The 27,029-nt window shown below is 43.9% G+C and overlaps 1 protein-coding gene across 1 annotated transcript in view; it reads left to right on the top strand.

Annotated features, from left to right (window-relative positions):
- Positions 1–27,029, top strand: part of TECRL (trans-2,3-enoyl-CoA reductase like) — a gene marked incomplete at both ends in the record, with an annotated part of 120,250 nt that overhangs the window by 10,013 nt on the left and 83,208 nt on the right. Inside the window, one exon of the mRNA XM_084625483.1 lies at positions 14,358–14,409. Within this exon, the coding sequence (XP_084481609.1) occupies positions 14,358–14,409 (52 nt within the window). The remainder of the gene's footprint in view (positions 1–14,357; positions 14,410–27,029) is intronic.

Raw genomic sequence — 27,029 nt, 5'->3', positions numbered from 1 at the left:
ATAAATGAAAAAAATGCAAATAATTTTAATGGAACTTCATGAACTCCAAAGGTCTTTTTAAAGGAATATGTGCTTTATTAAACAATGGAATTATTAGAAACCTTTCCTCCTAGTACTTACTGTACATTGCAGCCCTTGATTATCCCTTTGTTAATTGTCTTGAATACCTTTTAAGGTAGCTTTTCTATCCAACCAGTGATTATGTGCTAACTGTTATGTCCGTTGATAGAGCTAGGCCAATGTGTTCAGACGAAATAAGAAACTGTCTGAACCTTCAAAACAAAATGCACTTGGTTCTGATCCAAAGATCATGGGAGTCAGAGAAGGAAATGCATCTGTTTGGATTGACAGGAAGGGAGGCCAAGGTTGGGAATGGAGGAAAGGCAGGTTTCAAAAGCCTCTTCTTCAATACACAAAAAGAATGAGAGACAAAGAGGGAAAAGTTTCAGAGTAGCAGCCGTATTAGTCTGTATTCGCAAAAAGAAAAGGAGGACTTGTGGCATTTTAGAGACTAACCAATTTATTTGAGCATGAGCTTTCATGAGATGCATCCAATGAAGTGAGCTGTAGCTCACGAAAGCTTATGCTCAAATAAATTGGTTAGTCTCTAAAGTGCCACAAGTCCTCCTGTTCTTTTTAAAGAGGGAAAAGGAAGACCTCAAATGATGTATTCAGCTAGTGGGCCTGATTCTCCATTGCCCCACAGCTTCTGCAGTCATCAAGACCATGGCAAAGCTAATGCAAAGGGGGCATAAAATGGTCCTGTTCTGATCTGGTGTTGTTTTACATGTACTTTGCACTGGTGAAAATGGCCATGCAAAGGGCAGGGTGGTGAAGAATCAGGCCCCAGGGTGGCGAAGACTGAGATGAACAGAATTGTTGGAGGACAAAATTAGGGGCTCTCAGACAGTGCGAATCGTCAAATCTGTCGAGTGTCTCCCCGGTGTTTTGGTTTTTTTCTTGCAGCCATAACATTTCCTTTAACAGGGAAGCGCACGGGGCCTGACTGGACTTAGCACGGTGGCTCTAATTCCCCAGGTTTGGGTTCATGTACGATGCGCCTCACTAAAGAACCACCAACCTTTCCCGGTGGCAGTGCCCTGCCCTCCAGCAGTGGGAACAGCCCGCCTCCCTTGCAGCGGCGGAGATACGTGCAGAAAGCATGCCCTTCCCTCCACCCCCGCCTACAACGTAGCCCCTGTGCTTTTGCTCTGCGCGGGGGGGGGGGGGGGGAGTCCCATGAGAGACCATGCAGTGACACTTGGCCCTGCACAGTGCAGGACTCCACAACAAAGGGGTGGGGACAGGTCAAGGACTGGCTGGGTGCAGGCTGGAGGGTCCACTACTATGCAGATCCTCTTCCCTGGAGAGGGAGTGCTTCGTGACTGCAGTGCCTAGTGGGGCCTGCCTTCCATGCCTCCGCCCCAGCTCCCTGGGGAACTACCCCGTGGCCGAGCCCAGCGGCTTAGGGGTGGGGCCTGCCTTCCATGCCTCCGCCCCAGCTCCCTGGGGAACTACCCCGTGGCCGAGCTCAGCGGCTTAGGGGTGGGGCCTGCCTTCCATGCCTCCGCCCCAGCTCCCTGGGGAACTACCCCGTGGCCGAGCCCAGCGGCTTAGGGGTGGGGCCTGCCTTCCATGCCTCCGCCCCAGCTCCCTGGGGAACTACCCTGTGGCCGAGCCCAGCGGCTTAGGGTGGGTGCTGGATTGAGGGTTTGGAACAAACTGCTTCACCTTCGAAAGAGGGGCATCCCGGTCTAGCAAATAGGGCACTGGCCTAGGGCTCAGATAGCGGAGGGTTCTCGTCTTGGCTTGGCTACTGACCTACTATCCAGCCTTGGGCGACTCAGTGGAACTTGTGTGTCCCTTCCTAACCCTATTTTCAATATAAGCTCTTTGGGTCAGGATCTGTCTCTTATGATGTGTTTGTACGGCATCTAGAACCATAGGCCACTGACCTGGGCTGGGGCCTCTAGGTTCTACTGCAATAGAAGTAATAATTCATTTACAAGCATATTACAAGCAGACATTTGCCGTGTGACCTAGTGGCTAGAGTCTGGGACCAGACTGGGACTCAGGAAACCTGGGTTCCATTTTTGGTTTGGCCACTAGCCAGCTGGGTGGTTCTGGGAAATTCACTTCACCGCCCCATGCCTCAGTTTCCAAACCTGTAAAATGGGGATAATGATTCTGACCTCCTTTGTAAAGTGCTTTGAGATCTACTCACGGAAAGGGCAACCTATGAGCTAGGTATTATTATTGTTAGTTACTTTTTCAAAACTGAATTAGACTCCAACCACCAGATAGGGAGGGGAAAACAAAAATAAACTAAAGAGAAAACCCGACCCTGGGTAACTAGTTGAACCTTGCAAAATACCCTGCAGGTGAACAAACTCAAGTTCTATTAAACTGGAATCATTGGACTCACATCTTCCTACTCTCATAGAAATGTCAATACTGTAACTGATAGTTTCATGTAAAAGGGGAGATTTGCATGTATTATTTTCTGCTTGCTCTTCCCTATTATTTCTCTTCTTCCGATGTGGTTTTGGACACAGAATACCTGGGAGCAGCCTTTGAAGCTATTGATTTATTTAGCAGTGATCAGGTTTTCTGCTAGGGAGAAAATTACTAACCTTGGGGCATGAAAAGTTGGTAAAGTGGGTAATTTAGAGAATTATAGAAACCATTGAAGAAGATTCCTGCTTTAAACGATAATAATTTCCAAAGTTCGGAAGCCTCTTTTAAATGTCAGGCTTTTACTTATTCATTCTCTACTATAGTGAAAAGACTCTTTAGACCTGAAAAAAAATGAAATCCAAAATTTAAGGGCCTGATTTGAATTAATCCCTTTGACATCAATGGGCTTTTCATCAAGCTGTTCATGAGAGCTATCATCCTGGCTAGGAACTGTAGGTCATCTTTCCCCCTGATGTAAGTCCAGGAAATTAAGGGGAGTTACAACAGGGATGGATATGGCCCAGTATATATCTATGGGGGCAGATCCTCAGCTGTGTAAAGCTGAGGATCAAACCATTATATTGAGAATAATTCATGGGTAATTGCAAGTTATGACTGTACGGTAGCATTGCAATATTACAGGGGGCCTCAAATGCTATATTAGTCTAGTGGTTAATCAGCAGAACCCATGATGGAAATGTGGCTGTATGATCACCACCTACATGTGTATTACTATAGCATTAAAATGTACCAGGGTATGATTTATTGGTACATGTTTTAGGTACTTTCTGAAGTATGAGGCCTGTGGTACTTCACAACGTACCTGAGTAGTAATGTAGCAATGGACTATAAATAAGCCCCGGAATATATTAATACTGTAATCATAATATGACTTTCTAAGTTTAAATCATTCTTTTTTAAAACTATCTTTTAAAAATCATCCTCTCCTTTTTAATGTGCGCTGTACTTCCACAATAAAAAAAAATGAGTTAAAAAGAGAGGCCGCAAACATCTTCTGTTGATAGTCTTTGGTGTTGTGAGAAAAATATTGGAATTTCTAACCACACCAGTCTTAGAGTTGACTTTTAATCCCTGTTACATTGTATCCTTTATTTCCTGCTTTCTCTTGCCCCTTTCTCCTCTTTTTATTTCCCTGCAAGGACTGCTGGGAAGTTGCTGTCAAACTCCTAAGTTGGCAAAGTGCCTGCTAGGGCAATCTGTGAAGGGAAACACATACTTAGAGGCAGTCCCGGCCCTGAGGAGCAACGATGGGTGAATAACTGATTTTTCAGTTCTCTGTCTGTTCGAAAAAACCAACCATCGACCCCAACCAACCAACCAACCAACCCCAACCAACCGACCATCGACCACAAACAAATTTTTTTTCCAGAATATTTAGCAAATCGAAAAGTTGAAAAACAATTCATTTCAGGTCAAATAAAACGATTTGGTCCACTGAAGCTAAAAATTTTTAACATTTAAAAAAAATAAAAGTAAGATCATTTCTCAATGAAATATTATTTCAATGTGAAAAATTGAAATGCTTCATTTCAGAAATGTCAAAACAAAACATGTCAGCTTTCCTGGATTTTGTTTTTTTAGTTTGACTGAAACAATTTGTTGAACTCAAAACAAATCCACAAAATGTTTTGGTTGAATTGAATCCACATTTTTGGCCACAAAACCCCAAACCAAAACAAATTTTGGCTGAAAAATTTCTCGGAGCTCTGCTGAAGAGCATATGGATTAAATATACAAAATAAGATAAGAACAGCATTATTATCCCTGTTTTACAGATGGGGAAATGAGATACAGAGAGATACTTGTCCAATGTCACACAGTAAACCTGTGTCAGAGCAGGGAACTGAACACAGATCTCCTGAATCCTCTTAACCACAAGACCTTCCTTCTGAGCCTGCAATGTGAACTTAACCTTGGTGGTGTCCTTTCTGTATGATGCCATGAAGTGATGTTGCATAGCAAAGCTGGTGAGGTTTGCTCAGAAATGAGTATACATGGGGGGCATAGTAAAGTCAGGAACAGACTGAAAGCTTTTTAAATGTTAACAGACTTCTTTCTCTTTCCATTTTACCTTATCACACCCCAATGCCTTAAGTATTTTCCTGCATTATCTGTCCTTTGCTTTCAGCAATTTCCTTGCAAAGAGAGACTATTTTAAGTGCTAAGATGACACTGGGAAGATAGAAAATAATGACTGCCCCTAAGTACTCAAGTATTCTCAGCCTCCGGGTGCAAAGGGATTCTGTAACTGTAAATGAAAGTGAAGTCTCCTACAACATTATTAATAGCCATGCACTACTTCCACCACACTTTTCAAATATAGATTAGATTGATTCCAAGTTCTCCAGGATGACAACAACCCTTTGTTTAGAGCACTTGCGGAAATTACTACCTAATATATTACCTAAAAATAGCTACTACTCTGATATCAGTCTAGTATACCTTTGGGACTAAATTCTCTAATGTTATAAATCGGCACAGCTCTACAGAAATCAATACATCTGTGATGATTTGCACTCGCAGAGAATTTGGACCCTCTATTCTTGATATTTTTGGATGCTGTCTGCAAGTAAAATTAATTCAGAACGACAAAGTATTCCATTGAGATTATTTTATATGTCAAAGCCAATCTGAGCACACAATTATCGGTAGTAAATTACTAATTGTGGTCAATCAATACCCACGTAGGTGATAATGGGCTTGAACTAAAACCATAGCTCTGAACATCCGTGAATTCTGGGAAAGTCTGGCTCCAGATCTCAGTTTAGGGTATTTAGGCTCCTAACGTCCATGGATTTCCACACCTCTCTGTATCTGGGCCTTAGTGTTTAACTTCCACAGCAATCCATGGTTAAGGTGTCAAATTCCATGATAGAAGATTTAATCACTGGCAGTTGCTGAAGATGCTTTCCTACATGTAACCACTTATCTCCCATAAGCATGGGACTCTTGTGAATAATATAACATATCCCTTGAGAGGTTGGAAGTGATTATCATGATACCCCTTCATGGCTCAAGCTCAAATGGGGTCAGAGCTGGAGAGCATGTAGGGAGGATATGGACAGTGCAACATCCTTTTAAATACTGTTTGAAAATGAGCACAAAGAAGAACAAATCAGCTAAAGCTATGTCAAAGGCATAAAAAATGAAGATGAATTCAAATGGCTCTTTCTTCGCACTGATTTTTCATCAATTCCTGCTGATTACTGATAGCACAGCATGTGCCCTAAGCAAGGGCTGTGTATGAAAGCAGTAATGAAGAGATACCTGTTGCATGCTTCATTTTAACAAATAAATGGCATTCCCATTAGTTATTGTGACGGGACACCCGCCCACTTCCCGGAATGCATTAGGACTGGCCCTGGGAGGGATAAAACCAGCCTAGGGAGGCTAAGCAGCAGGCAGCCAAAGGAGTGGCTGCAGGGGAAACAGCCAATTAGGGTGGTGACTGCAGACAATTAGGGCGGGAGCTGGGCCAGCCAATCAGGGCCTAGCCGTCCCATATAAAAGGAAGCTGCAGACCAGAGCAAGTTAGTCTTCTGCAAGGAACCCTAGGGAGAAGACTAGCCTCTTAGAGGGCTCCTTGCGCGCTGCCAGGAATTGCAGGCTGGAGGCCCTGGGAAGAGGGCAAAGAAGCTGGATTCAGAGGCAGGAGCCAAAGGAACTGAGGCTGTGGGGAAGTAGAGAAAGTGAGCTGGAAGGAAGAGGCAGCAGGAAGCTGCTGTTTGGGCCTGGCTACCCACTGTAGCAGCAGCCAGGCTGTGTGGACTGCCAAGCTGCTGCGAGGGGTGGCTGGGCTCTTGTTGGAGGACTCCCCCAGAAAGGGGGGATACCAGATGGTGCCATGGCTGGAGGGCTGTGCCACAAAGCAGATACTGAGAGGAAGGAGTTGTAATGAGTCTGGAGGCAAAGAGAAGAGAGCCACTACCACCTGAGGGTGCATCTGCTGGGACTGAACTAATTCCTGAAATGCCCAGCAGGAGGTGCCAATGTGGTGAGTGACCCAATGACAGTTATTTATCTACTTTCTGGGCTGGATCCTCAGCTGGTGTAAACTGACATAATTTGTGTTATCCTCAGCTGGTGTAAGATGACATAATCTACTTGAGCAGATTTACGCTAACTGAGGATCTGGCTGTCTAATGTTCATGAACAGTGTGATGTATTGAAAATTGTGTACAAATTACAAGCCATAATTTTAAATCATAAAGGGTTTCCTGGTCCCTCTTGCAGGCTAGGGAGTTCTGAGGGAAGTGTGTGGGGTGTGATCAGTCAGTTGGCAAAAAGCCAGCCTAAAGCAAGGTTGGATGAGTTTTAGCTCTCTGATGTAGTGAGCAGCCTGCTTCGTGTCTCTCTGTTTTTGGTTCTTGTATGTTAAGGTTCTGGATTCTAAGAAATAAAGTCTTTACCTTTCTACCTTTCAGTGCGAGTTTCTTTTAATTTATCCAACTTCTGTTTGTCCACCATGAGTATAACAAACAGTTCAAATGGTGGAGTTTCAGAATTTCAATAGCCATTGAAAATTAGTATATACAGGAGGTGCATAGTTCAACAGTACTGGGCTTCCACAAACTTAAAAAAACTAATTAAAATTCAACTATCATAATGAAGAGGAAGATCATTTATTTGCTCAAATTCTATTACTCAAATTCTTATTGACATTCTTTTAACTTTAGCCACTGAAAATAATCATTCAGCACTAGAAAGTACCTAATTGTGTTGCATCCATCAGTGGACTTACAGTATTATCTTTCCTCAACCTATAAATGTGAAAGATGCAATGAAAAAGGGATAGGTAGCATTTGTGATATCCTGTATGAGTAAGGTACTTCTATAACAACACTCCACCTCTTTCCAGCTATAGATCTCAAAGCACTTTCCAAAGGAGTTTGGTATCATGATCCCCATTTTATAGAAGGGGAAAATGAAGCATAGGGAAGGAGAAGTGACCTGCCCAAGGTCACCCAGTGCTAGATCTGGGATTGAACTGAGGTCTCGAGAGACCTCAGTTCAAACATGCTATCCACTAGGCCATACCCTCACTGTAAGAACTGATCCCCTAACACTCTTTAATGAATTTTACCTCAAAGCACCCCTGTGAAGAAGGGAAGCACTATTAGCCCCATTGTACAGATGCATCCCCAAGGCACAGACACTAAGTGTGAGATGCTCAAAAGGACTTCTAACTTCTTTTGAGCATTCCACCTTAAGTGACTTGCCTCATGTCATTGAGGAAGTCTGGGATACTGTACCTTTAAGAGGCTCCTGTTATGTAAGCCAGAGGCAGAGTGGGAAACTGAGACATTGAATGGAGCAGACCTCTGTCCAGGGCCTTGTGCTCTGATGAACACCTCAGGATATAGCAGAGTTTACCCACCTGTCAGCCTACTGGACCATCTTCCTTCCTGGAGGTGACACCTGATATACTAGACCATCATGGTGTCTCATAGTGACAGGTGAGGTTGCAAAACACTTTCCACTACTAACCTCGCTGTGATGTGTGTATAAAGCCCATACTGATGATAGGGTTAAGGGGAGTCAGAGAGCCCAGTTAGCCCTTTCTGTGGCACCTGGAAGGGAGGCAGGTAATCAAGGATTAGTCCCAACTGGGGAAAACCAAACTGGGTGGCTCCCTATAAAGGAAGGACTGAAGAGTCACCAGGGAGGTGTTGTAGGGACCAGCCCTGGAGGGCAGCGGGAGTTCCAGGGGGTTGTAAGAGAGTCTAAGAGATCCTGAGGAAAACTTCTCAGCAACAAACTGGGAAAAGCTGTCTGGAGAGATGAAATTCTAGGAGAGAACTGGAGAGCACAGCTCCATGGCAGATGTCTGCAAGCAAACAAAGGTAGGAAAAGACCCAGGCAGCCAGTGAGGGTTCATCAGAAACAGACCCTAGCTGCCTATCAGAAGGGTCTGGATTCTATGCTCTTATTTGTAAAATCTTTACCGCTCAGGCTGTAACTTTCTGCACATGGGCCCCTATCTAGGAAAGCCCCATCTGCTTAACTTTGAGCACATGTTTAAATCCCCTAAACATCAACTTATTAGCTGAGTTATGTGAAGATATAAAAAATACATAATTTTCCAATTGTGTAATTTAAAGTTTTCCTTCTCCCAAAGAATATGGGAGAACAATTCAAGACTGGCTAAATTGTCAAACGTACAATGGAAGCATGCAAAAGGTTGGGTGATGTGGCTCGAGTAATGAGGCAGGAAAATGATCTTTGCATGGATCTAAGAGTAGGTGGCAAGATGACATTTTTCATGGCTGGAAAGCAGAAATTTTTCTTCTGAATACTTCCAAATAAGAACTGCTTTTAAAATTAATTTCTTTCTTAAATAGACCAAGATTGGTCTTTACTGTGTTTTGACCTTTGCATATTTAACCTTGCTTTTACTCCAATTCATGCTGGTTATCACCTTTTCCAGAAAAAATTAAAGGGAATAAAGGGGAGAAGAAATTATAACTGTCACAGCATATTTCAAAAAGTTTGTATTCAATTAAGTACAGTGGGTAATGAGGTGGTGTGGTGGTCCAACCTTACAATTCCATTTCTATTTCCATTGAACAAAGAAAGGAACAAAAGGTAACTAATGGAGCATGCAGAGGACATTCTGATTTCTAAGATGTCTCAGCATCGTCTTCAAGCTGATCAATATTGCAATCCATAACTTCACTGGGTGCTTTATGAAGTTTTTTTAAGGCCATGACTCACCAAAATTGTGTTTAATCCTTCTGCAGGATAAAGAAGAGAAACCTTGACTCCTAAATGTCCCAAATCATCCTGAAGAAGAAAATGCCTTTTCTCCTTCTATTCTGCATAGTTCTTCGGAAGTATGGAGAAATCATTTGCTGGTTGTTCAGCAAAACAAACAAAACAAGTTGTTCAGCCTTCTAGCCTCATCAATGCTCCAGGCACTCTTAAGTGTAAAAAAAAAAAAAACTTGAGTGTGACTCCAGATCTATTAAGTAGCCTGACCTCCTTAAGCCATAAGTATAATAGTCACAGGGCTAGTCTACACTGGAAGTACTATTTTGATGCAGCTGTAGGACATCTGGTGAAGAGATTTTATGTATCCTGTCAGCATAAAAAACCCAGCTCCGCGAGAGGCAGATGCTCTCAATGGGAGAAGTGCTTCCATCGATATAGCACTGTCCACATCCACGCTTAAGTCAATGTGGCTTATGTTGCTCCGGGGGGTGGCTTGTTCACACCCCTGAGTGACACATAAGTGGTAGCGTGTACAAGCCCATAGTTGCTTGTTAGGAATACATATGATTACCTCAATGGGTATCTCTAAATACAGACCCCATCCCCAACTTCATCACTCTTTTTTAACAAATCTTCAGAGCTGGGCAGTGAGAGCTTTTGACTGAATGTTTTTGGGTAGAAAATGATGATTAATGACAACTGAAACTTTTCAGTGGAAAGGGTTGGTTTTGGTTAAAATCTTGTTGGAAGGTTTTTTTCCTCAGGCTCCAATTTCTGGTCAACCCACAAGAACACCTAAGAATTGCTTGGTTCTCAGAATACTCACCTGGAATGTAAGAGACCCAGGTTCTGGTCTCAAGCTCTGCCTGATTCAGCTATTTGGAGGCTGAACTCTTTTTGCAGAGTGTAGGGTGTGTTATGAAAAACTTTGGAAAGTCTTTGTCCTGTCCCAGTGTGGAACAGGAAACTTCTTGAACTATCAAACTTTCATGGGCTGGAGAAACCATTTTCTTCTGAGCTCTATCTAGAGGAAGGGTCCTACACTTAGCAGCTCAGTTCTTGCCCTGGGACCCATCATTGGAATGCCCACTGACTTCAGCCCAGAGAGCTAAAGTTTGGCAAAGTCCTAAGTAATTGAAAGAAGGGGCTTATCAAGGGAAGTGTTTAGTACCTCAGGCTACAGGCATCAACCCTTACGCTTAGGGATCGCATTTAAAAATGGCAACTTGTCAGAAATGTTTCCTCATTTCTTCCCAACTTTGGCATGTCTCCCACAAAGTTACACTGCTTTGAGCTACGAAGGAGCCAACATTCACTCCTGGGCAAATGGTAGCTGTGAGGTACAATACCTCCTGGCTAATCAGGGCTCAAAACAGGAGCTTTTTTGTTGAATGAGGGGAGGCAGCATGGTCATGTGGATCAAGTGCTGTCTCGACTAGGAATCAGGAGGCTTCCATTCCTAGCTATGCTGCTGATCTCTGGGCCTCTGTTTCCCTTTGTCCACTTTGATCATAGGTTTTTTGAGCCAGCAATAGTCTCACTGTGTATTCAGCAGCTGTCACAATAAGGCTCTGCTCTTGGGTGGGGCTGCAGACACTAACACAAGTAACTAGTGCCTGTAAACATTTAGAAAGTCAGGAATCCTCCCTTTCTGGTGTAAGAACAGACCCTGAGCATGAGCAATACTGCCCTTGCCTTATGACAGGGGTATAAACCTTTAGAATCTTGATCTGGGTCACGTCTCTGGGGCCAGGAAATAAAATGTCCAGAGTTTTTAGTCTGGCTTCCTGTGCTTCAGACCCTTAGTTCTGTATATACAGCCCTTGCTTCTAACACTGGGAAATTCCAAGCTTCCAGTTCATAAAACTTTGTGTGGGGAAAGGTATTTTTGGTAATTTTTAGAGATTTCTAAAATGTAGTCTAACCTTCCCTCTCCTTTCAAGACCTCCGCAGGTATACTCATGTAACAAAGGGATTCTCGCCTTGTATAAAAAGGCAGAGGAATACTGGAACCAGGCCAAGTCTGAAAGCTTTGAAGCATGTGTGTGTACATTATAGGATGACATGGTTTTCTATAAAGGTTCTGTTGGTACTCTGTGGAATGGCTTATGTACACACCAGATACCGATAAAATGTTTTCTCTTGTCATTGTACCCACAGGGTAAGATAATGCTGGTGCTAAACTCCAAAACAATGCCCAAGAATTCAGGATCAGACCTTCCTCTCATGTACCTGGTGTAATTTCATTGGGTGAAATCCTGGCCCCACTGACGTCAAGAGGGTGTTTTGCCATTGACTTCAGGGACTTCACGCAGTGAATTTAGTGGAGTTACAGCCCTGGCTACAGATTAACTCTCACTTTCAACAGACACTGGACCTTGGCTGAGGGAAGGAAGAGTTATCTAAACTGGAGATTCACAGAAATGGAGGTCTGGTTGGGGGAGACCCGAACTTTAATTATTTAAACCAGCAGTTCTCAAACTATGAGGTGGCACATGTTGAGCGTTGCTTTAGCTAAAAAATAGAGCAGAGCTTAGGCCTCCATTGGGCTCTTATACATAAATATAAGAGGAGGAGGGATAACTCAGTGGCTTGAGCACTGGCCTGCTAAACCCAGGGTTGTGAGTTTAATCCTTGAAGGGTCCATTTAAGGATCTGGGGCAAAAAATTGGGGATTGGTCCTGCTTTGAGCAGGGGGTTGGACTAGATGACCTCCTGAGGTCCCTTCGAACGCTGATGTTCTATGATAAGTCAGGATGACCATGGGATGCTAAGTCTGCTTTGAAAAGTGATACTGATGATCACTTACTTCTGCACTGCTGCTGGCGTGTCACTACCTTCAGAGCACCAGCTCTGCCTTCAGAGCTGGGTGGTGATCTATGTATTTGTGGGAGGTGGGGATGTAATCACTACAGATAAAAAGAAAGGGGGAAGGCAATCAAATAATTACGTTTGAGCACCGCTGATTTAAGCTAAGCACCACCCCATTTATTCCTTTGGAATTTAATGGAAACTGTTTACTGTTCAGCTGGAACATATGGTTACATTGCTCTGTTCTGTCAAAATCCATACCTAGTTGACTGTCTATTCTATATCTTACTGATTTAGAAATGTTGATTTGTCACTTATGCTAAGGATGAATTCATTATATAGTTGCACTGTATACTGAATTAATTTGGTTTCTGTATTGAACTATAGCTGTCGATTCTTGATCCTCTCATTTCCTTGGATCAATATTTTCCCCCCATTCTTTTCAAAGTTTGCAAGGAAGGAAGTCTAAGGTACTTAACTGGCCCCACTACCATGGTCTCTGAGTGCCTAACACCCCTATGAGTTAGACACATAGTACTTTCCTCATTTTAAAGATTGGGAAGTAAGCCACTGAGACCAAACATCTTGGTGATAGTTTCACAGATGACTGTGGCAGAGCAGAGACTGGAATGCGGGTCACCAGAGTGACAGGCTGACACCCTAACTACTGGACCATCCTTCCCTTACAGAATTCTACTCTTTATAAGCCCCATGTAGGAAAATGCCACCTTCTGCATATTTACTTCAGGCTTTCTGTAATCTCAATCATCATAATTTAAATTAGCCCTTTTTAACCTATTGGAATCACCACACAAGATGCCCTTCTACAGCCTAAACTAAGATGATCCCACCCTAGCCACTGTATCTTCCAAAACCTTGACGAGCGGCAGTTCTGTCCTATTACTATTTCACATGTTCCTAGGCCCATGGCAGCCAGAGCCGGAATGGCCCCAGAAAGGAAGCTTGCTGTAATGCCCTATTGGCAACACAAGCCATGTATGCTTCCCTGAGATCTGCCATGTTCCACTAGAACGTCGACAACTTGCACCAGCTGAGGATTTTCTTTTCACTTCTTTGTCTCTCTGCCTAGATGACCAAGATAGGGTGGTGGTATGTAGACCTTCTCCTCCTACCAAGAGCTGGACTGAGAGCATTAGCATATATTCCAAAAGTCACGAATCCCTCATGGGATTTGATTGCTATTTCCCAGGGCCTGGTCTGAACTGTTAACCTAAGATTCAAATTCTTCGCATCCTTCACCTTTAGCAAGCCATCTCTTTCCCTATTTGCCATATATCCCTAGTGTCTATCACAGATACAATGTACATGATACTTTTTTAAATCAACATGAATTGTAAAAAATATTTGGTAGCACCTCAATTGTTTTTCAAAAGTAAAATACTATGATTTGATTTGTACGTGAACAACAGTACAGAAAATAAACTTGTCTGCTTGTTCCACAGGTCACTGATTGTCAGGATGACAAAACTTTATTGCTCTTCTGTACCTCTAAGAATTAGAGCAATGCAGTCCCTTGGCAGTTATGTCCTGGCCATGTCCTGATTGCCAGTCTAATAAGAACTCATGAAGACCAAGATTTATTATGACCATCATGCCTAAGAGCCCCAACCAAGGACCTGGACTCCAGGGTCTAGTACTAAGTGCTGTACAAACTCAGAACAAACAGACCATCCCTGCCCCAAGGACCATACAGTATAATACAAGGCCAATAGATGGCTGCAGACAGACATGGAAGTACAAGGAAGCTATGAGACAATATTGGTCTCATTCAGCACACCAGCGATCTAAACCTTGTCAAGTGTGTGTTTTGGTTTTTTTAGGCATCACGCAAAGGAGAGTTGTAAGGAGTATAATGAAGTAGCTTGGCAGTTCTTTTTGGGAAGACCGATTCTGGTACCCTTGTACTAAGTAGTTCTTTACTCCTTAAGCAGGCCCTCTCAAACTGCCCACTCCCTACCTGTTCCTAGCTCCAAGGCCAGATTCTGACTCCCTTTCTTATAGGGAGTAGTACCTTTGTTCTGATCTTTGGGGAAGGGACTGTCACATGAGAAATAGCAGCTTTCCTCCTCCACAGCTGGAATTTGTGCCAATGCTGCTTATATCGGTTATGGCCACATCAGGCTAAACCCAGTTATAAACAAAACATTACATGGGCAAAGAGTGTTGGTGTACAATCAAGAACAGTGAAGTCACGGTTTTGCAATGGACATTGCCTGAAGCAGCTGTATGCAAACTGAAATGGCCACGTGTGAAATGAATGTATGTCCCCGTCCGCAGATTAGAAGAGGAGAACAAAGGAGTAAAGACTAATCTGCTCCTGTCTGTTTCTTTTTCAGGTACCTCCATCATCAACCCTCCTTGATGTAAAACATAAATTTCAGAAAGCATGTAAGTACTCTGAACATCCGGCTGGAAGGGGGGAAGGCTAATGCTTGGGAAAGTTTGTCAAATTAACTTTCATGATACTTCACACAGGACTTAGATTGTCCTGACAGCTGTTTTGGAGTAACAGTGACACCGTGGGAGTGCTGTAGCCTCCCAGAGCTGTAGCCGGGTAGTATAAAATACATCTAACTCCTAAAAAGGGGAAGACCTTTCTGGTCTTAATATTACAGTAGCAACTAAGGGCCACCACAGAGATTGGGCCCTGCAGTAAGTTAGGTGCTGTACAACACACGGTGACTGTCTTGCCTATCTAGACTACATTCTTCAAGGCGAAGAAGGTAGTGTTTATAGTGGGTTGAGATTCTTTTGCTGAAATGTCTCCTCCATCACAAAATGCCAACTTGCCAAAATGGAAAGCTTCTGCAGACAAATATTGGCTTTGATTAACCCTTTGTTGGGAAGGCTTCAATTCCAAGATGCAATTGCTGGTCAAAACCAGAGATGGGCAAGGAGCTGCCACCCGCCTCCCAACTAGTTGATGGCCAAGTGGTTGGGGCACTCATCTGGGAGGTAGAAGAGTGGCACCTAAGTCCCTATTCAGAGCAGGGACTTAACCTGCCTCGTCTGCTTCCTGGATGAGTGCTCAAACTACTGGGGCTATTGGCTATTTGGGGTGTGTATGTGGGTGCTCTCCCTGGTTCGTGCAGAAATTTTAAAGGTCTTGGTTTCATCTTGAAGCTCAACAAAACCAAATGTGAAAATCTCAATCTTTCATTAAATGGAATTATTGCTTTCTGCCAGTTCTGGTAGTATTGTCCCCATTTTACAGATGAGGAAGCGAGGCACAGAGGTTGTGATTTGCTCAGGGTCACACAGTAAATCTGTCACAGTCCAGAATTACGCCCTCCCTTTCTTGTTCCTTTAACCATCGGACAATCCTTCCCTTCTTCTAGGGTTGTTCTTCTTTTGGTCTTTTTTCAGATAGTTGAGTATAAAACAATAGATCCTGATAATTTGTAGGTTATAGAGCTGGTGCCCAGGCCTGGGCAGAGAATAGAGCAATCTTACTTGAATCTACATTCCCTCCTCCTCCACATGCACCTATAAACATGAGTGGTGACAAAAACCTGGGAATCGGAGCTGGGAATGCACCTAGAATCCAAAGCTTTGTCAAAAACATCTATAAAGAATCCTGATGGGCGTGAAAGGAACTTAAGGTTTGCATGGTTCTTACCTCTGGTATATGATACTGTCCCTGGCTCACTTCTGCAGCATGGGCATTAATTATTTCCCAGAATAAGTGACTTGAGGCTGTGTATGTGTCTTCCAAAGATGAAACTAAGGAAACATTTGACATCTAGTTCTCTTCCTCCTGCAATTGCTGATTGTAGACGCAATGATGCAACATGGCTCCTCTTCCTCTGTTGAGCTGATGGGCAAATTTGGGAGATAGTGTATTTGAAAACAACTGGAAAGAAAATTAGTAAGTGTATTGCTCTGTGACCATCCTCTTATTCACTATTCCCTTTGGCTTAGCTAAGGCTGTTACCCTGCAGATCCTCATAGATAATATCCTGATGTATAATCACTGTTGTATATAAGCACCTTCTACATTAACATGGTCTTACTGAAACTGGGTTGGGCAGTCTTACTGGACCTTGACCATTGAATAAATGACATGTGGGCTTGGAATGCCATTTAATGTATGCTCTTGATGTGAGAAAACAGAGTGGTGTGAGTTCAACTTTTACATTGAATAGTACCTTCAGAGCCTGTTCCAAAGCCCACTGAAGTCAATGGGAATCTTTCTACTGAGTTCCATGGACTTTCCATAAAGGATATGACCCATAGGTAGCCCTGCTGTTATGATGTACAATGGTGATAAAGCAAATATCACTATAGACTATAGAATATAGGTTTCAGAGTAACAGCCGTGTTAGTCTGTATTCGCAAAAAGAAAAGGAGTACTTGTGGCACCTTAGAGACTAACCAATTTATTTGAGCATAAGCTTTCGTGAGCTACAGCTCACTTCATCGGATGCATACTGTGGAAACACAGTGTGAGTTAAGTGAGCTGTAGCTCACGAAAGCTTATGCTCAAATAAATTGGTTAGTCTCTAAGGTGCCACAAGTACTCCTTTTCTTTTTATAGAATATAGCTCAATCCACAGGTGCTTACTGCCATATGTCCTTTTTAAAATTGGGTAGGCACAAACAAATATGTTACAATGTCGTCTTAACTCTGAATTGGCTCCAAATCCTCATAATATTGAAGTAAATACAACAAACTTCATAAGTCCTGATTCTGCCACCCTTATAGTGCCTTCCTCCATCACAACTCTCTGAGCTCTGTGAGAGAAAGGTGCTACTCTAGACAAACTAATGGAAGCAGAGGTGGTCCCTTAGGTTCACAGTTATGCTTCAGACATCTGTTTGTAATTCCCATTCTCTTGAATAAGAGCTCAACACCAGGAGAAAATACCTGGTATTAAAAGGCTCTTGACTCCAAGAAAGGCAAAATAGGAACCATTGGCAGGAACTTAAAGCCAGACAAATTCAAACTAGAAACGGGGCACACTTTTTTTAACAGGGAAGGTGATTAACTTTTAGAACAAACTAGCAAGAAAAGGGGCTGATTTTCCCATTGTTTGCTCTTTTTAAATGGAGACTGGATTCTGCTTTGGAAGAGATGCTTTTGTGAAACACAAGTTACTGGGCTCAATACAGGAGTAACTGGGTGAAGTGTTCTGGCCTGTGTTATGCAGGAGATCAGACTAGATCTAATGGTCCCTTCTGGGCTTAAAATCTCAATCTCAGGGCTGAATTGGATTGTGAAAATTTACAGTTGGTAACTTTAAACATCCCTTATGGTGACTGCTCTTAAATTATTTCTGTTTGTCTCTGTAAAGGTTTGAGAAATTCAGAACAGGAATGGCTTGAAAACTCTTCGTGTTCTTGTGAAGAATGTTGTGGGCAGCTGGGGGGTTGTATCAGTTCAATTATGTTTGGTTTTTTTTATAAATTCACTTAAACTGTTGCTAATTCCTGTACAAACTCTTAAACTGACTTAAACTCAGTTTATAATGAGACATTAATGCTAAAAATGCCACACAAGGGTGTACACCAGTTTAACTAAGATCCAGTTGGAATTTTTTTGGTTAAACCAGTGCAACCTGGTGTGAAATCAGCCTTGTGACACCATTCATTACACTTAATAGTACTTTACTCCTCATGTAGTCCTAACGACTTCACTGGAGCTGTGTATGGAGTAAGGTGCTACTTAGCATGATAAAGGTATGACCATGTAGCTCTATATTGCTCACAGGGAGAGCTTTGTGACATGGCTTTTCCTGTAAGATTTTGTTCCCCACTATTCTATTACTTCTGTCTAGTCTCCCTAAAAAGCTGGATTGTTTTCTTAGGGCTGGTCTGCACTATGGGAGCGGAGGAGGGGGTAGGGAGAGAGAATCAATCTAAGTTATGCAACTTCAGCTATATGAATAATGTAGCTGAAGTCTACATACTTAGATCTACTTACCATGGTCTCTTCACTGCGGTGTGTCCTACGGGAGATGCTCTTGCATCGATTCCCGTTTGTGCTTCTCGTTGAGGTGGAGTATCGGAGTTGACGCTAGAGCGATTGGCGGTTGATTTATTGTGTCTATACTAGACACGATAAATTGACACCCCCCCCACTGGATCAATCACTGCCCATTGATCCGGCCAGTAGTGTAGACAAGCCCTCTGTCTAGCATTTCTTTCCTACCAGTTCTGATTTGCTTGCTTTCTTGTGTATTTTTTCGTCAATCCAACTTTAACATTTTTGGTTTACCTTCATCCCTTTTCTCCCACTCTTATAGCTGCAAGCATTCATATATGTGCATATGCATGGATGCACAATGGGGCACAAGGGGAAGGCAATCAGAATATACACCCCTTTTATGTAGGGGTAGAAAATAGTTGCAGTTGTAGAGGTTACATTTTCAATGTGGTGCTTTCCATAATGCTCAGTCTATGTGGAATTTTATCTTCACCTTAGATAATTGAGTATATGAGATCTCATCCACTAATTACCCTCATTCTATGGTTCCCAGACTCAGGTATTCTCGAATAAGCATGCATGTGCACCTGCTCTCTCTATCCATTTCCTGTTGATCACCCTTGTCAAGTTCTCTCCCTAGCTCATAGCCTGTCCTGATGAGCAAGTCCTCTCTGTGCAACACCAATCCTTTCCTAGTAGTGATGAGGATCTGATTCACTGCCCACGGCAATGAAGAAGGGAGTGACAACTGAATTATAGATTGACTTATTTTAAAGAGCAGGATGGATCATGCTCACCAGGTTACAAGTCGTTACTGTTTTTTGAGATTCTAATTGCAGTAGATTCTAACTTGGTCTCCAAGACTTCATAAGAACACATTCTGAAGTCCGTTCTCACTCCTCACTAGGGCAAAACTCCCATTGGCTTGACAGAGTCCCACTGAAGTCAAATTATAACCCACTGAGTGTTTGTTACATTGATTTGAATGGTGCAAACCTGCTCCACAGCAGCTGAGGATCAGGCCCTCTAGCATCTATGAATCAGGGAAGAGTAGTTTAGGGTGAACTACCATCCCCCTCTGAGGTTCAGGGTTTGTTCTACCGAATCTGATGCAAGTTGAACACTTGGGTCTTCCAGTTCCTAACCCTAGATCATGTAGGATATTCTCACAGTAATACATAGTGGTTAGAGAGGGTAGATCTTTTCAGCTGTAGATCTCAAAGCACTTTACAAACAAGGAAAGTATCATATATCTCACTTTTACAGATCTAACTGCTAGCATCTCCTCTGAGTTTAATTATTCTAGCAGGAAGTGTTGCCTAGAGCTCCAGAGTTGGACTCAGAATGCTGTTATTCCTGGCTCCTCCATTGGCCTGCTGGGTGGACTGGAGCAAATCACTCCACTGCCTTGTGCCTCAATTTCTCCATCTGTAAATGGAGATAATGATACCACTTTCCTTTGGAAAGTGTTTTGAGAGAAGACCAGAGCATTACCATTTTGTTCAGGCCCATGCTGAGCAGTGGAGCGTGACAAAATCAAGCATTGACAATTAAAACATGTTGTTCCTTATGTGCTTTATCTAGTGCATTGGTTCCCAAACTTTTTTTTTCTGCCAAATACTCATTTGGTATCTGTCTAAATGTCCTGGACCCCCTTTTACTTTCAGTATTACTGGAATACCTATGGCAGCATGACCTCTCCCACCCAGAGTGTCATTTTGTTCTCAAAATTGCTGGAACCCCTTTTTAGGCCTTGTTCAAGGGGTAGACCCTCCTCCCTGTGACTCACAGCAGACTCTCCAGGGACCCCACGTTAGGAACCATGGGTCTGGTATGTGTATGTGTGTTTTGTCAGGCTTTGCTTTTCCTTTTGAAAAAGCATGGTTTGAACAAATCACTGTTTTTAATTAGAGGGCAGGCTAAACTTTTGGGGCTGATGTCTGTGGCATTCTCTCTTTAACTTTATTTTGCAAAGTTTTTGTTAGAGTTGGGAAAGATTCTTGAGGACTATAAAGTGGAAAATGTAATAACTACTCAAGGATCAGAGACCCAGCCTCTAGAACAAGTGATAAAATGGAGATGTCATCCAGCATACTGATCGAGGAAAGGATTTCAAGGTTATGGGCAAAAACTACTGAAGGGAAAAAATGGTTGTATCAGCAGAAGAGTAGAATGAACCTGTGGGATCATAAAGCAACATTACTACCAAAAGCCAGCCCGAAGAGGGCTCCATAACCTCCATAGGACAGGAAAGAGCAGAACTGTCTGAGGTCACAGGGGACATGGCTCAGGAGCGACCCATGAGCTGAAGCTCTGGCTGGAGGCAGCAGCCTGGCAGCAAAGGGAAGGCTAGATAGCAGGCAGCTGGGGAGATGGGGCTGGAAGGTCTGAGGGCTGGACAGAGTCACTCCCTGTTGCTGGCGGGGGACTAGCTGGAGCAGTGGGTCTCAAACTTTTGTACGGGTGACCCCTTTCACATAGCAAGCCTTCGAGTGTGACCTCTCTTATACATTAAAAACACTTTAAAAAATATATTTAACACCATTATAAATGCTGGAGGCAAAGTGAGGCTTGGGGTGGAGGCTGATAGCTCGCAACCCCCCACATGTAATAACCTCATGACTCCCTGAGGTCTCCCAACCCCCAGTTTGGGAACCCCTGAGCTGGAGCTTCAGCAGGAGTGGAGGGGTCACGGTGCACCCCTGGACTGCACTGCCCCTAGGGGCAGTGTTGGGAACTGCTGGGTTTATCTATTAGCTGTAACTGTTAAAGCAATCAAGGCCAGGGTGTCTGCACTTTTTATTTCTGGCAGCCCGGGAAGAAATCTCTTACTGGTCTGAAGTGTTCCAGGGAGTCTACCCTGGGCTGGACCCCATACAGCCCAATGCTTGGTGCATGCACAGAGCTTGCCTCTGCTACACAGAACACACGGCCAGACAGGTAGGGGGAAGTGGGGTCCGTTACAATACACAACAGGAGCTAAAGAGAGATTCTGGCTGGTGCGTGTCTCGGCCATGTATGCTCAGGGTGGCAATCTGTCCCCTTCAAGTAGTGGCTGTACCAGCTTGAGATTGAGCTTGCTACAGCCTTGGCTGAGAGATGCCTCTCTTAGCACAGACAGTAGAGGCTTATGCATTAAGCCAAAGAGGTCCTAGGCTTGATCCCAGTTGCTGCTGACCAGGATCTGTCTGCATTCTTCTTGATCTAACAAGTGTTACTAGAGTGAGCTCAACAGAATGAAAAACAAACAAGGGGACTAAAATCCTTGTCCTCTAGCTACACAACCTGAAGCTGCCATCGTTTTGAGATAAAATATACTACAAGAGTGCTCTTCAAATGAGATGTCTATGTAGGTAAATACTTAGTACATACAGCACCAGTAGATAGAATCAGCCATAAGTTTTAGAGGACCAATAGAATGTGTTTCTGTGTATTGCAAAGGGCTTCCTCCATGCAGAAGTTTATGTGGGCTGCTCAACGAAGGAGATCTCCTTCAGGGCCTGTTCTAAAACCCCTGGAAGCTGGTGAAAAGATTCCCATTGACTTCACTTGGTTGTGCATGAGACCTTTAATGCATGGTAATATTGGGTACCCTCTGCCATCTGTGGCTTTGCAAACAGAAGGTGGCAATAACACAGCCATAGGAGAGCACATGGTCCTTTTCCAGCAGCTCTGCGGGCCTCTACCCAGCCCCCTGCCACCTTCTTTCTGAACATAGAATCATAGACTATCAGGGTTGGAAGGGACCTCAGGAGGTCATCTAGTCCATCCCCCTGCTCAAAGCAGGACCAATCCCCAATTAAAACATCAAGGGCTGTCTGCCAGCTCTGCTCCTCCGGGGCCTGCTTTTGCTTCTCAGCTGTGCTCTGCTCAGACAGCGTGTGGGGAATGCTGACTGTTTGGAAGAGGAGCAGCTCATTTAAAAATGGCTGCTTCCTGTTTGCATCCAAGCCTGGGCCAGGTTTACAAAAGGGGGTGAGTGGCTGTGTGGGCCATGCTGGAAAAGGGATACCTAGGGTGAAGCCTTCCCTTCCAGCAGTTGCAGTCCACATGTTCAACAATTGAGTCAGGTGCAGCCAAAATCATGAGATCAACTTAACAAAACAGGACTCTCAAAATCACACATTTAGGATCTTTCCATTTCCTAGCTGGGGTTCAGCCACATAGGATACACCTCTTCAAGGCTTTCTCTGCAATCAGAAGGGCTAGGGACTTTTTTTAAAATGTAGATTGAGATTCCACCTGACTCCAGGAGCTTGGTCTTTAAGGAAAGACACCAAATAGGACACAGATAACAATAAAATCATGGGAGCTGGAAAAACTGCAGCTATGAGAAAGGATGAGTATTCTTAATACATCAAGTAATTCCATTTGCAGAACGGGCCTGACACTAAGCTACATAGGTCAGAGAGGTAACCAGGCATGCTCTGGGGTTTAGTCATTAAGAGTATCATGAAGGAGGCCAGTGATTGCTCAGCAATGCCTTGCCTACCAGTTCTGTAGAAGCAGGGAAGTCTGATAAGAGTCTTGCTAAGAACCTGCAATTCCTCTGATCTCTCCACACTGTCTCTTCAAGCTGGAATCTAAGGTGGGAGAAAGTTAATGAAATCTGTCAGTTTGGATGCCCGGAAAGACAGATCTGCACTATGAATACACCTGCTGGGGACTCGGAGGTTAAATCGTGCAATTTATGGCTCTCCCAAACCAGTTTTGTAGTCTAGGCCTGTCAATCAGCCAGGAAGCCTTCAAGTGTTACAGAAGCGGAAGAGACCCAAATAAGCTGTATCAAGGAGGACATGAAGGCTCACAGGGGGATCTTTCCTGCCCTCTCCGCTGAGGAGAGCAGGTTTTTTATTTACATAATATGAAGGGGTTTTTTTGGAAGAGTGACCTGATCCCATCCTGGGGCCAGGGGCTGTGGCTGGATTCTCTCTCTGGACAGAAAGATGGTTGTGGAGGGGACAGTTGGTAACAATTCACACATTCTCCAGATAGCTTTCTCCAGCCCGGAGCTATGACTGCAAACCATGGGCTTGTATAGGGCAGCCAGAATCCCGCTGGCAAGATTGGTCGACTGCAAGGCAATATCCATAGCGTCCAATCCGCAGTGCAGATTTACCGATGATGTGGGCTTGGCAATCACTTCCATCCAGTCTTTTCAATCAGATTTCCTCTGTCCATGTTCGTAGTAACTCAGCTGGAAATGCACAATGACTTGTGTTCAGCGGGGACAGATAATTAAAGCAAAGGGAGTGAAGAAATACAGCAAGTTCATTTGGGCAAATTATTCATTCATCTTTGTTGACCTTGCCAATGGAAATGGGTTGACTGGGAGAAGACGTTCGGAGGTTTTGGTGCAGATCAAAGCTACAAATAGAAACGTGTTATGGTGAATTTCTGTACCACATTAATGCAAAAATCTTTAAAGCTGTGTACTAGAGTTCCTTACAACGATCTTACTGTCTTTGAGACGACTACGTTTACTGAGCAGGTTTTAACACACGCTTGGATGTGTTTGCTATTATTACTGTAGCATCTATAAACCCGAATTCAGAGCGGAGCCCCTTACTCTGTTTGTGCTACGTGTAGTACAAAGTAAGAGACAGCTCCTGCCCCAAAGAACATACAATCTAAATGGGAGGACAGATAAACGCTTTGAGATCGTCATGCCTATTTTACAATTAGAGCAGAGACAGTAAGGCCCGGATCTACGGAAGGCCGCAGGTGCCCAAGGGTTATTTCAGCAGTAGAGCAGCACAGCTAAAACACTGCAGCTGGGCCACTGTAGTGCCATAGTATAGATCCTTCCTACGTTGCTGGAAGGGCTCGGGGTGTGTGTGTGTGTGTGTGTTCATGTTGTTAATCCACCTCTCTGACAGGCGGAGCTAGGTCAATGAAATAATTTTCCCATCCACCTAGCTGCATCTACACCAAGGGGTGAGTTTGAGCAAACTACAGAACTCAGGGCCTGGCTACACTTGCAAATGTAGAGCACTTTGAGTGAAACCCACCTTCGGAGAGCGCAGGAGGGAAAGCGCTGCAGTCTGTCCATGCTGACAGCTACAAGCGCGCTGGCATGGCCACATTTGCAGCACTTGCAGTGGCATTGGGAGCGGTGCATTATGGGCAGCTATCCCAGCATGGAAGTGGCTGCAATGTGCTTTTCAAATGGGGGGGGGGCGTGGAGTGTGACAGGGAGTGTGTTGTGTGTATGGGGGAGAGAGAGAGTGGGTTTGGGGGTCTGAGAGCATGTCAGCATGCTGTCTTGTAAGTTCAGACAGCAGCAGACCCCCCCTCCCCGCCTCTCTCTCTCTCACACACAGCATTCCACACTAACGGTCACTTTGTCTCGGAGCAGATAAGCAGCCAGCCGTCAGAAACAGAGTTTTCAAAGGGCATTTCCGCATTCCTACAGCCGATTCCAAACAATGACGAGTGGCCACTTGACTTAAGGGGATTATGGGATGTTTCCGGAGGCCGATCAGAGCGCAGTAATGCAACACCTCGTTCACACTGGCGCTGCGGCGCTCCAGCAGGGGCACAGCAAACTTTATTCCGCTCGCTGAGGTGGAGACCAGCAGCGCTGTAGCCACGGAGTCAGAGCGCTCTACATGCCTTGCCAGTGTGGACGGGGAGTGAGCTAGGGTGCCTGGGGGTCCTTTATTGCACTGTAACTTGCAAGTGTAGCCAAGCCCTATGGGTGTGAAATTTTTCATGGCCTTGAGCCATGTAGCTAGGCCACTCTAACTTCTAGCTGTAGACCAGGCCTAAGTCTGTGAGGGGGTGGGGCTTAGGAATCACCCCTCCCCTCAGCATCTGCTATTGGTTAGCTTAGGTGGTGCCCCTGCCCACCTCGCATAGCGTATTGGCTGCTGTGAAGCCCATTCTTAAGCGCCAATCTCTCCCCATTCATTGTATGGGGAGCCTAGGGGCCTAATTCAGGTGTAGTGGATTCCACCGAGCAGCTAAGCGTGTAGAAGCTAAGCATTGCCACACTCAGCATTGCAGTGACTAATTGATTCATTAAAGGACACATGGACTGTCCGTCTCAGAGCGGGGAACTGAGTGCAGAGCTCCATGTGGCCCCCTAGCCTCTTATGTTTTGTTTTCATCCACACAGCAAGAAATATGAGGCTGCCCAATTGGTTCTGTTCTAGACACATCTGCACAAAGGTTTTTGTATCACAGACAAGCGCCTGTCCGCTGATCTAGACTTGTGTTAGCTGAACCGGTGGCTCATTTGTCCGAATAACTGAAAGTCACATGGGGAACTTGTTAGTTTCATTTACTTATTAAATGAAGTCCATACAGTGGAGGTTCTACCACTGATCTCATTTGGTTTTAAAAGAAGAAGAAAAAAAGCTAGATTGAGTGATCAATTCTGAGACCTTTCCTGAAAGGCATTTTAAATGTTTAGTTCATACTTGTCCCCCACCTTGTTTGTGTCTCTTCATGCTCCTAGGATTTATCTACAACTCCGGTTGGACAGGTTTGCATAGCAAGGGTCCATGAAAGAAGGCTCCGGCTGCCACTGACGTATCACACTTGTCTGTGTGTCTCAAGCGTGTGTATGGTGCATGTGTATAGAGGAAAGGCATCGGGGTCACCAAGTTAAAAGCTTCTTTTGATACCCTCCATTTCTTTTTCATGGAGAGTTTGAATTGGGGGGGGGGGGGGTGGAGTGATCAGCTGTTTGATCAGACTCAGAACATTGGATCAAATATTCCTGTAGTGGTGTTTTCCGCAGTTACAAGCTACTCCTCGTAGAGAATCGTTATGATTTGTGTTAACTCATGACACTGGTGAGGCAATCCTGAATTCCTCAGACAAGGAGGGTGGCTTTGTGTTTCAAACTCTGAGCAAGGATTTAGGCTGTCTGGGTTCAGTTCCTGATTTTGCTGTAGGCTTCCTGGGTAACCTTGGGCAAAGTCATGTAGGGCAGACATTTAAAGGTATTTTGGTGCCTAACTTGAATAGAAATCTGGTACTTAGGGCCTAATCCAAAACCTATGGGAGTCATTCCACTATTTGAATGAGTTTGGATCCGGCCCTTTCTCTTTCTCTGACTCAGTTTCTTCTCTGTAAAATGGGAATAACTTTCTCCCATCCTTTGCCTGTCTTGTTTAGGTCACGATCCTGTAAGAAGACCTTGGGACTTTAGCACATATTTAGAGTTAGCATGTGTTTAAGTGTTTTGGAGACTCCCAATGGATGCTTACATGCTTTGTTGAACTGGAGGAATCTAGAAGAATGGAGATTTCTGAAATCCAAACCCTACTCTGCTGGTTAAATGTTTTTGAAAATAAGAAGGCCTTGATAAACATAGAAACGTTTCAGCATTTAAACCATTGACAGAACAGTCAAGATCAACTCAAAAACATTAATGCAAATGAAAATTGTTTCCTTTTTTGGCAGCTGCTGCTTTGATGTTATTGCACTGCATTAGCAGGACTACAGATATTTCTGATGAGTAATGTAGTAATAGTAATAATAAAAAGGCAGTGAATCTATTGAGACGTACCTTGGAGCAGAACTGGTCCTCTTTGCTCTTTGGGCCATTTTCCCTGGCTGAGATTTACAGAGCTCTCACACTGCATCATAACGACATCCTATGTAAACAATCTCCGAACAAATGTAAAATGTCATTTAAACGCCTCATTAGGAAAAGGAAATTTCATAGATTATTGGATGTTTCTGTGACCTTTTTTATTTTACTTTCATTTATTTATATTTGCATTTGCGGGGGATTTAATTGGCAGATATGCAAGAGCAATGATATAACTCTTTTCCAAGGCTGTGCTATTATTTATCCTATTTATCATTGTAGTGCATAGAAGCCAGCTGAGACTGCGGCTCCAATGTGTCAAGTGCTGCATAAACGTGGAATGAGGGCCTGAGGAGTTTACTGTCGTCATCACAATGAAGCAGGTTCAGGCCTACAAAATGCTACGAACTTTGATCTTTTTTTAAAAAAAAACCTTAATTAGTAAATTTGGACTAATTTAGACTCCGACATTCAAATTTTTCCCCAGTAACCAGAGGTGAAAGTAAGCCAGTCCAGTCTAGTATGGCATACCGGACC

Source organism: Lepidochelys olivacea, assembly GCF_965140295.1.
Source record: "Lepidochelys olivacea isolate rLepOli2 genome assembly, chromosome: 4".
Classification (NCBI taxonomy): domain Eukaryota; kingdom Metazoa; phylum Chordata; order Testudines; family Cheloniidae; genus Lepidochelys; species Lepidochelys olivacea.
This window is presented reverse-complemented; position numbering and strand designations above follow the sequence as displayed.